Source organism: Alexandromys fortis, unplaced genomic scaffold (genome assembly GCF_014885135.2).
Source record: "Alexandromys fortis isolate MF-2015 unplaced genomic scaffold, M_Fortis_MF-2015_v1.1 scaffold_94, whole genome shotgun sequence".
NCBI classification, from domain to species: Eukaryota; Metazoa; Chordata; class Mammalia; order Rodentia; family Cricetidae; genus Alexandromys; species Alexandromys fortis.
In genome coordinates this window covers 4,198,018-4,215,750 of record NW_026067979.1, presented here as the reverse complement: position 1 = coordinate 4,215,750, position 17,733 = coordinate 4,198,018, and the positions used below count along the sequence as shown (strand labels likewise).

The 17,733-nt window shown below is 41.4% G+C and overlaps 2 protein-coding genes across 3 annotated transcripts in view; one reads left to right on the top strand and one right to left on the bottom strand.

Moving 5' to 3' along the window:
- Positions 1-7,887, bottom strand: part of Txnl1 (thioredoxin like 1) — a 28,202-nt gene extending 20,315 nt beyond the window's left edge. Inside the window, exons 1-2 of the mRNA XM_050157975.1 lie at positions 7,622-7,887; positions 600-696 (exon numbers count right to left, since the gene is read on the bottom strand). Of these exons, the coding sequence (XP_050013932.1) occupies positions 600-696; positions 7,622-7,719 (195 nt within the window). The 5' untranslated portion in view covers positions 7,720-7,887. The remainder of the gene's footprint in view (positions 1-599; positions 697-7,621) is intronic.
- A 6,329-nt stretch (positions 7,888-14,216) lies between these two features.
- The window catches only part of Wdr7 (WD repeat domain 7), a 266,283-nt gene continuing 262,766 nt past the window's right edge, over positions 14,217-17,733 (top strand). The window contains exon 1 of one of the 2 annotated variants that reach the window (XM_050157965.1): positions 14,217-14,456. The gene's annotated coding sequence lies outside the window, so the exon portion shown is untranslated. Of the gene's footprint in view, positions 14,457-15,354; positions 15,438-17,733 lie in introns of those variants that run through there. The other variant, XM_050157966.1, reaches the window with a different exon arrangement.

Here is a 17,733-nt window from a genome sequence, read left to right as displayed (position 1 = left end):
AAGTGTGCAATGTCAGGTTTCCCCTACCATCAGAAAGTTTAAGACAATTCAGATTGTGCAAAAATATTTGCAGAATATACTAAACAAAGTACTTTTACCTCTAACACACAGCAAACACTTACCAAAAAAAGTAAGACATCCAAAAGAAAACCTCTTGGAATAGGTAACTTGACAAATGAGGTCCTTAAGATGAAAATTAGTTAATAGGGAAATCAAGGAAATGCAAATTGAGGCTACTTTTACTGCAACAGGTAAACCAAAAACAGTATTTAGGGTGATGAGGAACTGAGCTTTCTATCATATGCTGTTCTCAACAATGCGGAGTATAACCACTTTGAGGAGAAGGTAAGGACATACTTTAAAGATAAGATTATAAGTGATGAAATTAAATCTAACTATTATCAAAATTCTCCACGATAACTTTATGATCAATAAGCCAATGCCTCAGCAGATATAGAACAGCCAGATAACCTGCTGCTTTAACAACACTGCATTAATTTCACCTCATATTTTTAAAAAAACCTGAAATAAAACACTTTCATGTTGGATTTCGATCTATTTCATAAAAAACAGAGTGACAAAAGGCTCTTCTGCCTTACCTGGCACTGATGTACATCTACTTCCAAGAAAACTGCCTGTGGATACTTATTACTCATAGAACTGAATGCTGGAGCAATCCTCAAACACGGTCCACACCTGTGAGAAAGACAGAGCTATATTCAGAAAAATAATATAAACACTGTACTAACTTATGCTATAAAAGCATTTATCAGGTTAAATAAAATAAGGCAAACTGATATTCTTGGCTTTAGGCACTCTAATATATCCATCTGGGTCATTTATAATACTGATAAACACCAATATCGCTTTAATGAGTACAGAAACAATATTAGGTCTCAGGCTTAAGACTGTAAAATCTTTCTGTTTTGTTCTCATTGAAAGAATATAGCTGGGCAGTGGTGTACAGCTTTAGTCCCAGCACTCGGGAGGCAGAGACAGGTGGATCTCTGTGAGTTCCAGGCCAGCCTGGTCTACAGAGCGAGTTCCAGGACAGCTAGGGCTGTTGTTACACACAGAAACCCTGTCTCGAAAAATCAAAACTAATAAACAACAACAACATAAGAATACAAAGGAAAATAAAGAGATGTCTATAAACTGAAAAAAAAAGTCAGTGTTGTCAAGAAATCAATCCTCCTTGACTAGGATTAATATACAATCCCAAAATTTTTAAAATATAACTAACAAATTTATACTCTAACATTTATGGGGAACATCAAGGACAACCTAACCTGAGGTTAAAAGCTTTAAAAAAATTAAGAAAGACCTATCATAAAGCTTTACTAATTAACAACACACAATGAATTAGGTTGAACATGTTATTTGAAAACTTTTAGAATTCAAAACGACCCTAAACCCCAAAACTGGATATTATATCAGCCCTCAAAAAGTGTGGATAACAGAGCATTCAAAAATTTCAAATGTTCAGATTTGAGACATTTTCCTGGTAGAGTCTATGTATGTTAACTATTCCAAACCCCAACAAACTCTGAAGGGTGAAACACTCTGAACTCACACATGTCAGGAAACGAATAAACAGCTCGTAACCTAACACACCTAACACAATCAATCACCATCTAAGAACTAAAAAACAAAGCTCAGTGTGTGAGTGCAAGCCATTAATCCCAGCACTTGGGAGGCAGAGGTAGGTGAATTCAAGACCAGATTGTCTACACAGAAACTCAGGCATCATTAACATATGAGGCAATTTTAAGCAGTCTAATATATATGAAACTACTGAAAATAAAGATATTTGAAACACTATGTAAAATAATCTCAAATTTCATAAAAATATAAAATAAGTATAATCAAAGATTGAGCAAAAGAAAAAGAATAAAGGCAAGTGGGGCAATGAAGAATATAGCAAACAGACCAACTCTAATTATACCACTAACATTATAAGTAAATAACTTAAAAAACCAGCTGAAAGTCCCCCTTCTGCTTTCTATTCTGGGGGTGGGGAGGGAATCAGTGATATTGAAGATGGCTAGTAGCTTTGTTATGAGTTTGAGTCTCATTTGGCTATAAAACAAACCTTATTGGAAAATATATGGAAACAGGGAATGAGCAACCTCTTCCCTGGTGTTGAAATATGTCCCAGCTGGTCTCTGGTCTGGTTTGTAGAGATTCTGTTAGTTGAATGCTATAAAGGAGAATGGCTTTTTGGATTGTGCCAGCATAGCTAGCATTGTTAACCAACTGTAGCAGGCTCTGCAAATAAAAGATCTTGAACCACCCCCCCCCCCCCAAAAAAAAATCCCGGGCTGGAGAGATGGTACAGTGGTTAAGAGAGCACTGGCTGCTCTTCCAGAGGTCCTGAATTCAATTCCCAGCACCCATATGATGGCTCACAACCATATGTAATGCATGCCAGGCAGTCAGCCTTTAATCCCAGCACTGGGAGGCAGAGGCAGGTGGATGAGTTCAAGGCCAGCCTGGTCTACTAGAACTAGTTCTAGGACAGGTTCCAAAGCTACAGAGAAACCTTGTCTTGAAAAATCACACACACCAAAAAACGCACCACCATATGTAATGCAATCTGCTGCCCTCTTCTAGTGTGCATGAGGACAGAGCCCTCATGTACATAAAGTACACAAATAAGTTTTTTTTTTTGTAAAAAAGAAAATAAAAAACCAATTATGACTAAGTGTGGTGGTGCACACTTTCCATTCCAGCACTGGGGAGGCAGAGGGAGGCTGATCTCTGCAAACTGGAAGCAGCGTGTTCTAGGGCATCCTCAGCTACATAACAGAGAGACCCATCTCAAAAAACATACAAACAGAACTGAAGGTCAAAAGTTAAGTAAGCTGTTCAAAATCCAACATTCTAGTTAGCAAAACAGCCAGCCACAGGTAGGGCAATTTATAAATCCAATCCAATCCCAGTTCTTTTAAAAGAATTACTGAGTTTTTATTAATAAATAAAAATTTCCTTGCAGCTCTAATATTAAATGATATTCACAAACCTGTTAACTTCTTTCCTGCCTTCTACAATAGCCACTGCTCTTATCTTCAGTAAAGCTTGTGTAAACATATATACAAACATGGATAAAGAAAATGAATGCACCCTGTAACGTCTCATTTCGGAAGGCTTGTTTTTCCAGAGAGGATAACTTTCATTCAGGCCATTTCTGAATGTATTGTTGTTACTAAAACACAGTTATGTCCATAACTGGTTCTGTAAATCACATAAAATATTTATTTTAATAAACGTTACTAATAAGATAATATACTTTGGCCACTTGTGACATTTCACAATTAACAAAAACGCTAATTCTGGTCACCCCATTTAACATTTTACACCAGCCAAGAACAAGGCTAGGGGAAAGCTCAGTAGCAGATCGTTTGCCTAGCATGTGTGAAGCCCTGGGGCCAATCCCCAGCCAAAAAATAAAAACTCCAAAGAATAACGTCCTAGACTCTAACTCTTTAACCATTTTCAAAAGTCCACAACAGATCTCCAGCATTTAGTTGCTGTTCTTTATAAAGCAATGGCTCTACTACATGCTCTTCAAGAAACCATATACTCTTGAAAAGAGTAAGACTACAAAATACAATTCTATTTTCATATAGTTTAAGTTAAGGCAAAACTAACAGTGTTAGAATCCAAAAGTGATGGGAAGGAGCCCAAGGATGCAAGAACCTGGGACTGTTAATGATGATGTACTTCTTATACTTAGTGTTGGTTATAAAGATGAGGTCCCTTGAAAAATTTATCCAGGTACATATTTTAGTAGTTAGTGTACTTTTGAATATTAATCATCAAAAAAACAAACACCACTAGCATCCTTCCTGAATGGTAACTGATACCTAACCAGTTACAAAATAAGGCCCGCTATAAGAAAACAAAATACAGGGTAAACTGTCTATAACAGGAAGATCTGACTTACTGGGGGAAAAAGTGATATACTCACAATTTCGAGATAAAAATCATTCCTATTATACAAACGGGGGAGAAACCATACGTTCTTTTAGGTTAGTAACCAAAACAATAGAACAGCACTGTTGATAATTATTCTGGCCATATTTAAGAAGCAACTATTTAGAGACAGTATTTTGAAAATCTTATCAGAATAGGAAATTTTTAAAATGCCTTTTTAAAGATTTATTTTGTGTGTTTTGCCTGCATGTATGCATGTATGTATATATACCACACTGATGTCTGATGGACTTGGAGGCCAGAAGAGGGCATCATATCCCCTGGAGCTGGAATTACAAGTGGTTGTGAGCTACCAATGTGGGAGCTGGGAATTGAACCAGGGTCCTTTGAATGAACAGACCATGCTCTTAACTGCTAAGCCATTTTTCCAGTCCCCAGAATAGATATTAACATATAGAATTAATTCTCTTAACAGTACAAACAGGTCAATTTAGTCTCATCTTGTCAGGAAAATATAAGAGAATAAACTGGATTGTTGTTGGGGTATAATGTTAAGATTATAATGCAGACAGACTTGTAGTTAATTTGTTCAGAGCAATCTGTATTAAAAATGAATTAAAGCAGAGATTGAAAAAGATGTAATATGCCAATGTCCACAGCAGTTTTCATTATTTTTAATAAGCAAGCACAAGTGTCCACCCAGACAAATGGATAAAATGGTACATACACACAATGGGATATATTTGCAATCCTGATGCATGCTATGCTACAGATGTACCTTGAACGCATGCTAAGTGAAATGACCAAGAAGTATACATTGTTATGGTTGCACTCACATAAGATGGATAAATTGGCCAATTCCCAGAGACAGAAAGTGCAGTGAAGGCTACCAGGGAAGTAGGTGGGTCTGGGGAAGGTGAGGTCTCACAGGTTTGCTCTTCTGGAGAAGTGAGGATGGGGAGTTACCACTTAACAGGTTCGGTTTCTGCTTGGGATGATAAAGCCATTTTAGGATATAATGGTGATGACGACGTACTACTGTGAGTGTACATAATACCACTACGTTAGATTCTTTCAAACTGCTAAAGTGACTGCATATGGAGGTGAACACCCATAATTCCAGCATTCAGAAGGCTATGGCAGGAGGATCACAAGAGGCTAGTCTGATCCTCAAAAAGAAAAAAAAAAGTAAAATCAATGTTATGCCCTATACATTTTACTCTAAAAAGAAAAATGGGGCTTGGGGTGTAACTCAGTGGTAGTGTGCCTGCCTAGTATGTTCAAAGACCCTGCACAAACACTGAAGAGTTCTTGAAAATTTCTTGAACAAAGCAATCTATACACTGCTTGAGGAAAATTAATTTAGACGAATAGTTGATAAGCTATGTGCAATTTAGCTTAAAGTACAACATTGAAGTGAAAAATCAGATATTAGAAAAAATTATGCCCTTAACCTAAAATGAGGTAACATTAGCTTTCCCTGAGCAGTTTAGACAGACTTTATTGGACATGGTTATTTGCAAGTCTGGTATAAATAAAGCCAGTTACGCTGCCAATGAGCTCAGGGTGGGATGAATGCTAGGACTGCCCATGTTTAAGAAACGTGAAGAATATTTGATATTTTAAAAGTAAGAAAAAAATGTTAAGGGTAAATACAACCTTACTAGATTCATAAATGTTACTTCAATACTCTTTTAAACTAAAAATGCGATCTAATTGTAAGCACTAACTTGCCTTCAGTTTTCACAAAACTGTTATTTTTATTGCACTGAGTCACTTAACAGTAAGTATAATCTAGCTCTTTACCGCTCAATCCCCATGCGTGTGTTAATCACGCAGCAGCCCTGTCCCTCACCTTCCTCAGGTCAATCTAGCTGCTCATTACTCTGCCCCTGGTACGGTGAGGGGGACAAATCACTGAACCACAAAAGCGCAAAAGCTCCAACTGACCAAGATTAGAAGGACGGACTAAAAATGAGAGGCCTTGAAGCCATCGCCCTCTCCTCTGCTGTAGTCTAGCCAACAAATGTGCAGGTACTCTCCTAGTACAGAAGCTACAAAACGCGACAACATCGCTAAAGCTCGGACACGTTTCTAGAGTTCCGACATTCCCTTGAGACTTGTCTTACTATATACGCCATGGCCCAAGCTCTTCCATTTAAGTATCATGTCATGTGGGTACTCTATTTCCCGCTATTAATTTATGCCCCTTTCCAGTTCTCGGGAAGACCGGCTCAAAACAAACACCAACAGAACCCCTCTTAGCTGTTTTCATGTCTATTTGTACCCCAATCGCCCGACGCTATCTACATTTGTATGTCCTCCGGGATTAAAAAACAACACAACTAACAACACGCACAAGAAAACCTGTTACTGGCCAGGCGATGGTTGTGCACGCCTTTAATCCCAGCACTCGGGAGGCAGAGAGGCAGGCGGATCTGTGAGTTCGAGACCAGCCTGGTCTACAGAGCTAGTTCCAGGTCAGGCTCCAAAGCCACAGAGAAACCCTGTCTCGAAAAACCAAAAAAAAAAAAAAAAAAAAAAAAAAAAAGAAAACCTGTTACATAAACAGTAGTACTGGGACTAGATTACTCCAAGTGCGTAAAAACTGCCAGGTGCTCAAACGAAGATCTCTAAACTTCCTAACTACGTACCACCTACATAAAAGAGCTCTGTAAATACACGCTGAATTTTGGCTCTTAGGGCCTACTTCCTATGTACATATAAGAACATTATTACACACCCGATAAGCGATCCACCAGTTTTGTGTCTTTTACACTGTGACTTTATCCAAAGACAATTAACATCTTTTCAGATCTCTATCATCTAAAATCATTAAGTTTATAAGGTAATTTGGGTCAGGAGGTGATGGCGCACGCCTTTAATTCCAGCACTTGGGAGGCGGAGGCAGGTGGATCTCTGTGAGTTCAAGGCCAGCCTGGCCTACAAGGGCTAGTTCCAGGACAGGCTCCAAAGCTGCAGAGAAACCCTGTCTCGAAAAACCAAAGGGGGGAAAAAAAGGTAATTTGGTCACCACAGAGGCCTGTCCAACCGGGGACGTGTATACACTGTCTCGAAAAAGAAAAAAAAATGGAGCCTAAGACAATACCAAGCATGGTACAAACATGTTGTGCACATGAAAAAACATTATGTCCCATTAACTTAATTCAAAAGGCACCAACTACGCCTTAAGACTACGTTATTCGGACTAGATGGGAAGCCACAGCTGCATCTTCCAAAGGCTTTGCAGAAACGCAGGCGAAGAGAAAGCAAAGCGTTTGGAAAATTAAGCCTTGAGAAATACGAAAATGCAAGCGATCGCTGGCTCTTCCAAAAGACAGGAACCGGCGCAGGCAGCTGAGGCTGGGACTCCCACAAGCTGGAAGAAGTCGCGGGCCGCCCCCAAGAGCAGAGCACATCTGCGAATTTCAAGTCGGTGGGTTGGCATGTCCTGAGCCGCCGAGAGCCAGCAGAATGATCCCTGCGCCCGCCCGGACGCCCCGGATGCACATCTGAGACCCGCTCCCTAGAGCCGAGGCCTAAGCCCGGCAGCGGCCTGGGCTGTGGTCACCGCCGGACATTCCAGAGCAGAAGCCGACAGGAGAACCGGGACCCGGAAAACGAGGCGGGGTTGGGGGAAAGGGACCCACAGAGGAATACCAACAGGGCCCAGATTCAGCCTCACCCTCTCATGGTGAACTTGACCACAGCAAGTCGGGAGCCCGCCCCACTCAGCTCCGGCTGGAAATCTGGATCGCTGCCGACCGGCTTCACTCCCACCATCCTCACAGAGAGCCCGGCAGGGCGGCCGCGACGCTTCCGGCTTCAAAACTTAAAAAGAAAGGCCGAGAGAGGCCCGGGAAGGGCTGCGGGAGGCCGGGGCCTGGACCGGAGCGGCGACCACGACGTGTCGTCCCCGGAGCTCGGAGTGCCGAGTCACGCCAGGGAGCAGACGAGCCGAGGGGGAGGAGACCGGCAGGGAGGGGAGCGAGAGGGACAAGGCGCGCAGCACCCAGCAGCCACCGCGCGGAGGGAGCCTCGGCGCTGGAGCGTTCGACGTCATTTCCGCGCCTTCCGTTTGCCTGCTCAGCTGAGCTTTGCGCTACCGGAATGGCGCAGGCGCGGGCGCAGACACGAGCACAGGCTGTGAGAGTGGGCGGTGCCGCTGGCGGTTTGAAATTGATTCCCTAGCTTTGCTGACCTGATGTTTCGTTTTGTATTATTATTATTATTTTTGTTGTTGTTGTTATTTTACTGAGGATGGACTCGGGGAGACTGGGCGGCGAAGGGACTCCCTCCCCCTTTTTCCATCGTGGGCCCATGGTTGCTGCCTAAGGCCATAAGGCAACCTTTTGCAAGAATTTTGACAGTGATCCTGTGTTCTATTCTGGCCAATTCCCCACGCACAAAATTGATGTTAGAAACGTTTCTTTAAGGATTTCATTACATAGGGGTGCTCACTGAGCGGTCATTCAGAAAGTATTATGTATCCAAATTCGACAAAAACGAGACAGTGGCATTTCTTCAGGAAGCTGGAGTCCAGTGACACACAACATAGACAAATTTAGATAGGAAAGTTGGAAACAAGATGAACTTGTGACAGAAAGTAAAGGATGAAATGTCACTTCGGAATTCAATCAGTGGGTTTAAAAGGGGGGGGGATGCCAGAGGGTTTGGAGTGGGAGGGATGTTCAAGCCCACTATACAATAGTTAGTTAATACAGCCAGCTGGAGCTGTGTTAACAGAATACCACAGAACAAGTGGCTTACACAAAGTACAACTCTCATGGGCCTAGAAACTCGAAGTCCAGAAGAGAGGGAACTGGTAGAAACCAACAAGAATTAATTTCCTGGGGTCCTGTTTATTTTTAGGTGACTTCCTTTGCCTTGTTGATTCGCATATGCACAATACAGGCTCATCTGTTCCTTTTCTTAGAAAGATACCAGTTTTATGAAGTTAAGACAGGATGGCTAATTATGGAAGGGGAGAAGGAAAACCCTCCCTCCTTTTGTCCTGAGTCTATCACTGGCTAATACCCAGGTGTTTTTGAAGTAAGTGACTAGGCCACAGATCAAATAACGACCCCCTTTCTGAGACACTTCACAAACCCAGATTGTTAAAGCCATGCAATGACACCACCAACAAACACACGGAGAAGACATCATGGGCACACTCCCATTTCCAATAGCATTTTAGACAGCAAAATATCTTTATGTAAACATAGCCAAGGAGGTGAAAGACCTCTACAATAAAAACCAAAAATCTCCGAGAAAAGATATTGAAAAATACACTAAAATATGGGACGGTATCCTGGGTTCATGGGTCAGAGGAATTAATACAGAAAAATGACCACCCTACAATTTACAGGCCCAATGCAATCCGAATCAAAATATTCACAACATTCTTCACAGAAATCTGAAAAAAAATTGTAAAATTCATAAAAAGTCAAAAACACCACAGATTGAGCAAACTGAGCAAAAAGAATACTAGAGGATTTCCAGATGTCGAGATATATAATCAAAACCAATATATTGGCACAAAAAATATACATGCACACTAAAGAAACAAAATACAAGACTCAAGCATGGGCATTCATAACTACAGTCACTGGAGGCAAGAGGTATACACTGAAAATAAGACAGCATTTTTTTTTTTAATTTTTCGAGACAGGGTTTCTCTGTGGCTTTGGAGCCTGTCCTGGAACTAGCTCTGTAGACCAGTAGACCAGGCTGGTCTCAAACTCACAGAGATCCACCTGCCTCTGCCTCCTGAGTGCTGGGATTAAAGGCGTGCGCCACCATGGCCCGGCCAAGACAGCATCTTTAACAGAAGAAAACAGACAGGTCTTCCCTGAGATACAGGTGTAGGAAAGGACATTCTGAATCGGGTACCATTTGCTAAGGAATTAAGGTCAACAATCAAAAACTGGGGGCTCAACACTAAAAAGCTTCTGTTCATCAAAAGAAACAACTAATCGAATGAAGAAATCTACAGAATTTGCTGGTTTATACATCAATCAGAAGATCAATATCCAGATACACAAAGCTCAATACACAACGCAAGGAAATCAATGACCCAATTATAGAATGGGCTAGAGAGATCTAAACATGGAGTTCTTAATAGGAGAAACAGAGAGTGCTGCCACAGGTTCTGTGACCTCCAAACAACTTATGCCATTTTCTAATTCATGTCCTTCTCTTCCCTTGCCTTTTCTTCTTTCTTTCTTTTTTGACTTTTTTTTTTTTTTTTTGAGACAGGGTTTCTCTGTGAATCTTTGGCTATCTTGGAACTCCTTCTGTAGTCCAGGGTGGCCTTGAACTCACAGAAGTCAGCCTGACTCTGCCTCTCTGAGTGCTGGGATTAAAGGCAAGTGCCGCTATCACCCGGCCCTTTGCCTTTTCCTAGCTAGGAATAGTTATAACTCCTGGCTGTCAACAGTACTGGGAACACTGGCCTGGACACCTGGCTTGCTGGTAGAAGTGCAATGTGTCTAGATGAGAGAATACTGAATTGGGCATCTCACATTCACATTAGAGACTCTCTGCTCAGTAGAGTGTCAACAGATGCCTATAGGGAGAGGGGGGACTTGGACAGTCTGATTCCTTAAGAGGCCCGCTATGCCTCTAGAATGCACCACTGAACTGCTTAGCACTAACACAACTGGGAAGCACAAATACTATAGCTAGCTAGTGAGCTCAAAGACTCACTTTCCTGCTACAAGTAGAGGTCGTTTGGTTTTAAAATTCAGGGCTGCTTTTCTTTTCCCCTATTATCACTCCCACAGAGACCAGGAGTGTGTTACCCTGAGTCCTTTTGAAAGTTTTGAAACGGGTTTTCTCCATAGCCCTGGCTGTCCTGAAGCTAACTCTTGTAGACCAGGCTGACCTTTCACTCAGAGATCTGCCTGCCTTTGCCTCCTGAGTACTGGGATTAAAAGCAAGAGCCACCACTGTCTGGTCCACTTGGGTTTTTAAAAATCATATTTATTTATAAATTTTGTGTGTATATATGGAAGCCCATGTTCTACAGCGTGTCTGTAAAGTCCAGAGGACATATAGTGGAAGTCAACTCTCTCCTTCCTCCATATGGACAAGTTCCAGGGATCACACTCAGAGCAGCAAGCTTGGAGGCAAGCACCCCATCCATTGATCCATCTTTCCATGCACAGTCACTCATTTTTGATGTGGTATTTTTTTTTTTATTTTTCAACTCTGTCTTACATTAAAAAAATTTTAAATGTGTAAATACCATTTGGAGTCTGGAAGATTAGAAAGAATTTTGCAGATAAAGATATATGAAAATTTCCAGGATAGAAGTCACAGTTGAAATTATGAATGTTGATGATCTAATCAATAAGTAGAAAAGGTTATAATGGGAAGTTAAGGACAATTATACAGGGAGTAAAAACAAGGGGCGTTAAGAAAGAAAGAGGAAATTGGAACATGATAAAAGTCAAGGGCCCGAGACCAAAAATATGAAGACCGAGAAACACCCTTGAAAGTAGTGAGGTTTCAATAGACTGTCATACAAACAATCAATGCAATTCAACGAATTATAAGTAGAATCAGCTTACCATCCAAAGTGAATTCGTTAGAGCTTGAAGCTTCCGAAGTAAAAGCTCATTGCATATTCCTATCTTAGAGGAGGTGAACTATTGTGAGCACCCTTTACAACAAACCACAAAGGCAAGCAGAATGGTTGTTATGTCTATTTATTTTATTGGTGAAAAAAAACCTGACAGATAAACTTGCATCTGTGTATTTCTCTATGCGCTACACTCTGGGTTACACAGAAACCAACATAACATATTCATGGAACCTTAGCTTTTCTAACTTACCCCTTTCTTGCCTGAATGTCTTCATAACTACAAGTATTATATACAATAATAAATATGCAAACCAAGATATGCATGATAATTATAAAAAGAAATCCAGACAGCTGAAACAAATATTATATTAACAAGTAATTAGGCTTTCTGTATCAAATAATCCATCATTTATCTAAGCAAAATAAGCTTTGATGGGTGAACTTTTCAAAAACATGTCATCATTTTTTCTATCAATTTACATAAGCCTTTTGGTTTCATATTTCCTAGAATTTCCAAGAAAATTTGAGAAGAATCCACTAGACTCAAATCCCACATGAGGATAATTTAAGGCTGTATTCTCGGGACTGGAGAGATGGCTCAGCGGTTAAGAGCATTGCCTGTTCTTCTTCCAAAGGTCCTGAGTTCAATTCCCAGCAACCACATGGTGGCTCACAACCACCTGTAATGAGGTCTGGTGCCCTCTTCTGACTAGCATACATGCAGACAGAATATTATATACATAATAAATAAAATTAAATAAATATTAAAAAGACTGTATTCTCAAATGGATGTGGATTAGTCTCACCACTCCTCAAGGAAACATTTTCAGAGATTTCTAGAGTGATGCATACCACACCCAGTGCCCATTCCTTCCTCATTTCATATGGATGTTGAGAGTCAATTTTCTGTGGGCTCTACAGTCAGCAGTACCCTCAACTGAAACTTCTCACACCCACACTTCACTATTATTTGGTCTGGGTTACCTCACTCAATACGACTTTTTCTAGTTCCATCCATTTACGTGAAAATTTCATTTTTTTTTAAAAAATAGCTGTATACGTACCACATTTTCATTATTCATTCATCAGTTTAAATTCATTGGTTGAATGGACCATTTTGGTTTGTATTTCCCTGCAATTGTGGACAGAGAAGTAAAGGACATGAATGAAAAAAATAACACTGGAGTAGGTTTTCAAGTCTTTGGGCATATGCCAAAGCGTGGTACAGCTGGGTCATATGGTGGATTTACTTTTTTCTTTTTGAGAATTCTCAACACTGATTTCCAGAGTGACTGGAGTAATTTCTTGCCCACAACACAGAACCAGACAGAGAAATTACTGAACTCCATGAATAGAGGAAGTCTACTTTTGTGCAATGCTCCTATGGAGAAGAGAGACCGGGTAAGTCCTCAGGGCTGGAAGGGAAGAACACTGGTCAAACTTCCTCCACCTCAGTGCTGCTCCTGTTCTCTCCTCTCAGTTATGAGTATAACCTCTTTGATGTCTTGGAAATTAAAACAAGCTCAATCAATAACTTAGGTTTGTCCGTCTTCCTCCCAAATGTTGGTTATTACGAATGAATGAATGAATGGAAGGAAGCCAAGGAGATTAATGCATTTGTTGCAACTGGCTGGTTTTGTTAAAAAGATAGGAAAAATATTCATTTCATGTTTTGTATTTTTTCATCTTTATAAGCTCTGTAGATTTCCAGGTAGGTGAGAATTTTGCAGTCCTGGAAAGCTATTGCATAAAGAATGCACTTGAGAATTTTCTTATTAAGCTTCAGAATCAATAGGTCTGAGGTAAACTTTGGCTTTTGGGGATGTGACCTCAAGGAACACACTGAGTAGCAACATTATAATTGGTCTTAACCTAGAGCATGGGACCTTAAGGTTCTTGAGCAGAGCAGAATCAGTTCTTTCAGACAGTATAATTCCCTCACTAATTTGTCCAAAAGCATGCTGAAGTTTGGTGTGGGTAAAAGGCTTCCTATCAAAAAATTGTTATTTCTGATAATTACAAACTTTTTCTTTACTTTATTCCAAGTCTGGACATCTTCACTCCAGAAATATACAAGAAGCACCAGTATCCCGATGTTTCCTCATAAGCTATAGCAGCCAGCTTCTGTACTGTACTTAACATAAAGAAAAAAACAAAACACACCGCGAAGAAACAGCTAAAAAATGTTCATTGTCCTCAGCAATTAAGGAAATCAAAACTTTGGGATTTCATCTTACCTCAGTCCGAAATGTCAAAAATAACTGACCAAAAATGCTGGAGATATGAGGGCAAGAAATAAGAGGTAAGCTTGGTGGGCTGGCTAGAGTCATCACAGCGCTTAGTTAAGAAGACCTGGATGTTTTCCCAGGGTAGAGTGTGTCTGTGTCCTGGTCCAGGGAAGACCTGATTTCCTAGACTGACCATTCCATCCTCGTATGCTATTCCGTCACTTTACAAAGGATTTGAAAGTGAAAAGGGACCTTAGACTAGATGCGCAGTAACCAACATGGCGGAGGCGTACTTAGAGCAGGTTCCAGTCGCTATAGTAACTAGACTACGCCTACCTCGGCTGGGCGTGCTGAGAAACCGTGAACCCTTTTCACCCCGCCTCGTTTTTGCGACAGTTGCAGGGCAAGTCACGGCAGTCGAGGCCGGTGTCTGCTGACTTACGGCAAGTGAGGCTGGTGTCAGCTGATTTACTGCAGCAGCAGCAGCAGCTGTAGCAGAAGCGGCAGTGGCAGCAGCGGTGGCACCTTGCAACCCAGGCAGGGTGACGGTGGCTGCCTGGGCGTGCGGCTCCCCGGGTTCGTCCACCCGGACTCAAGGCCGCCTGGTTTTCCTGCGTAAGCCCACGCCTTTGCCACCATCTTTGCGGAGGCACCTAAAGCATCTCCAACAGACATGGTTATCGCCTGAGGTGAAGCTTTGACAGGTAGGGGCTCCGAAGCCTCTCGGAGAAAGCCTAGCTCTAAAACCTAGCCTTGGAAGGCAGGGGCAGAGGTCAAGGGTCACGAGCCCTGCCGGGCTGGGGACCGTTCCTGCTGTCAGATTGTTATGGTTGATTGCTCTGTGTGGTGCTTCAGGTCACCTGCAGGAGCCTTTTCTCAGGAGCGTTGGAGCTCATCAGGGTGTCTCTAGGGCCCCTAGCCTGGTGACATTTATTGCTTGTGAGAGTGGCCCTAGTCTTGAGGTGTACTGCTTGGCTCCCAGGGATACTCTGAACTGGGTCGGGTGACTTGCGATGCTTGTGGGTGTTTATTGGCGGTGTTTTGGGGGCAGCGTTCTTGCTTTGGGATGCCTATGTTCGGATCTACCTTTCCCTGTTGGTACTACTCTTCAGTTGGCATTATTGGCTAAGGGCAACAACGCCTGTAAGAGGTACATCTTGGAGCTGGCGCTTGATTGCTCTTTTTTTAGGACTTGCTTTGACAGGATGTTTGCTATTTTTCTTTCTTTCTTTTTTTTTTCGAGACAGGGTTTCTCTGTGTGTTTTTTTTTTGTTGTTTGTTTGTTTGTTTGTTTTTCTTTTTGGAGCCTGTCCTGGAACTAGCTCTTGTAGACCAGGCTGGTCTTGAACTCACAGAGATCCGCCTGCCTCTGCCTCCCGAGCGCTGGGATTAAAGGCGTGCACCACCACCACCGCCCGCTTTGCTATTTTTCTTATTGGTCGAACCTGTCATTCTGAAGCTATGCTCTCAACCAGAGCTACCCTGCCTTTGATTTTAAAATGATATTGTTTTTGATCCACCTTCAATGGCTGCACCTTAAGTTCTATGCAGAATTCCCTAGTTCTGCAACTCTTGCAGGTTGAGGTTCGTCGCAGGATATATGCGTGTGTTCATGTGGCTGACTTTTGTACTTAGTACCAGCTATATAGTCCTTACCTTGTAATATTTATCGCGGGACAAAAAAGGTAAACTACTTTTAAAAATTATTTCCTTTCTTCCTTTCTTTCTTTTTTTCTTGTGACAGGGTTTTTCCTGAGTAACCTTGGTTGCCCTGGGACTAGGGCTGTAGACCAGGCTGGACTTGAATTTGCAGAGATCCGTCTCCCTCTGCCTCCTGAGTGCTGGGCTTAAGGCTGTGTGCCACCATCACCCAATTTTTCTTTTTTTTATTTACTTATTTTTGCTGTTTTTGAGAGGAAGTCTCTCCTTGTATACCTTTGGTTGTCCTAGAACTCACTATAATACAGGCTGGTCTCAAAGTCTTAGAGATTGGCCTGAGATCAGCTTCCTGAGTGCTGAGACTAAAGGCACACACCACCATGCGTGGCTATGATTCCTTTCAATGACTTTTATTTCTTGGGGCTTTCTTCACAAGATTGCAACCATCAAATATTATATGAAAGAAACTGAGTTGTTGCTATTTTGTTGCATAAAATTTCTAGTTTGTTTCAGCTTTTCATTTTATAAGCAACCTATGACTATATGGAGGTAGTTGGCAGATCTGAAATGAAAATCTTGCATTGAAATTGTCTTTATTATAAAGAATGAAAATCTACTTTGTTTTTCACTCAAAACAGTAGATAGATCTCTGGTGCTTCAAGTCAAGAGACAAACTAGCATCACTACAAAGAAATGTCCTATTGTCAAATGTTAATGAAAAATTATGTAGGGAAGTTAATTTGTCAAAATTTCTATTTAGAAATTCTCCAGAACTCTACTTTCCTAGAAGGACAAAAGATTTGGGGGACTGGATGAATCAGAGACTTAGTCCTACCCAGGGGAACTTAAAATTTGGGGTACAAAGCCTTATAATCTGGACATTTTCTTGTATCGTGACTGCAGTTTTTCCATGTGAGAGTTCAGCATTAAGTAAGGGAGTTAGGCAGGGTTTGGTGACTCACACCTTTAGTCCTGAGAGGGAGGGGCAGAGGCTGATGGGTCTCTGAGTTGGAGGCCTACCTGAATTCCAGGAGAGCCCAGACTACAGATAGACCCTGTCTTAAAAAAAAAAAAAGTGAGCTATTTCTGTGTCTATCTCCAAACCTCAAGGTACCTACCTCAAGAGAAGTAGGCTGGCCTTGGGCTTTAGTGGTGTGCTGTCTGTTAAGAGGTGAACCTTTAAAGTTTATTTTGAACATCAGGTAGAGATGGCTGAGTTCAGTGCTCATCACTGTGGTGGTTCTATATGCTCGTTCATATTCTATCCTATTATTCCAACTCTTACTCCCATTTTCCTTCTTATTCACTCAGTGGCACCCAGTATAATGCATGCAAGGTACCTCCTTTTGCCTGTGTTAGTTACTACATGCATGCTGTTGGGAGTGCCTATATTTTTAATTCCCAGAGCTTATGTCATGCTATGCATTGTTTCTTTCCTTTTTTCCCCCTAAATTGACTATTGCTTCTAATTTTTGAAAGCTACTTTATTTCTTTATTTTACTTTAAAAAGATTATTTTTGCTGGGTGGTGGTGGGGCACGCCTTTAATCTCAGCACCTGGGAAGCAGAGGCAGGGAGATCCTTGAGTTCAAGGCCAGCCTTGAAACTACAAAGCCAGTTCCTGGACAGCCAGGGCTGCACAGAGAATCTTTTGTCTTGAAACCTCCCCCAAAGATTTATTTTTATTTTTTTTTTGCCTATATGCCATGTGTGTATGCAAGCCTGCTGAGGCCAGGAGTGGGTATTAGATCTCCTGGAGTTGAAGTTGGCAGAAGGTTGTGAGCTACCTAATGTAGATGCTGGGAACTGAACTCTGGTTGTTGGAAGAACAGCAAGTGCTCTTAAACTAGCCTCTCGCCCTGAGGTATTTTAGAGTGTGCATTTGCTGTGGTTCATCTGTCTGCTTCATTTGTGGTTATCCACAGCATCTTATTTTTTCTAACACTATAGTATTCCAACACGCCTTTTAATTGTCTGTGAGACATGTAAAAGACACGTTTCCTGATTATGCAGCATTCATATGATTATTGGTGCTCTGTCAGATTATGTTGTAGGATAAGCTGGAGAGGTCTATGCTCCTGCAAGGTAGTTCTTGGGGTTCCCATATCCTGTCTCTGCACTGGTGCTTAGACATACTCAGAACCCCATCTCTTTTTCCAGACGATTAAATATAAAATTAAATGTCAATTTACAATGAATTTGAGCTTTAATTTTTTTTCTTTATGGTACTGGGATTGAACTCAGGCTCTCAAACATGCTAGGCAAGTACTCTGCCACATGCTATATCCCCAACCCTGAAACTGAGCATTTTCTGATAAGCTTT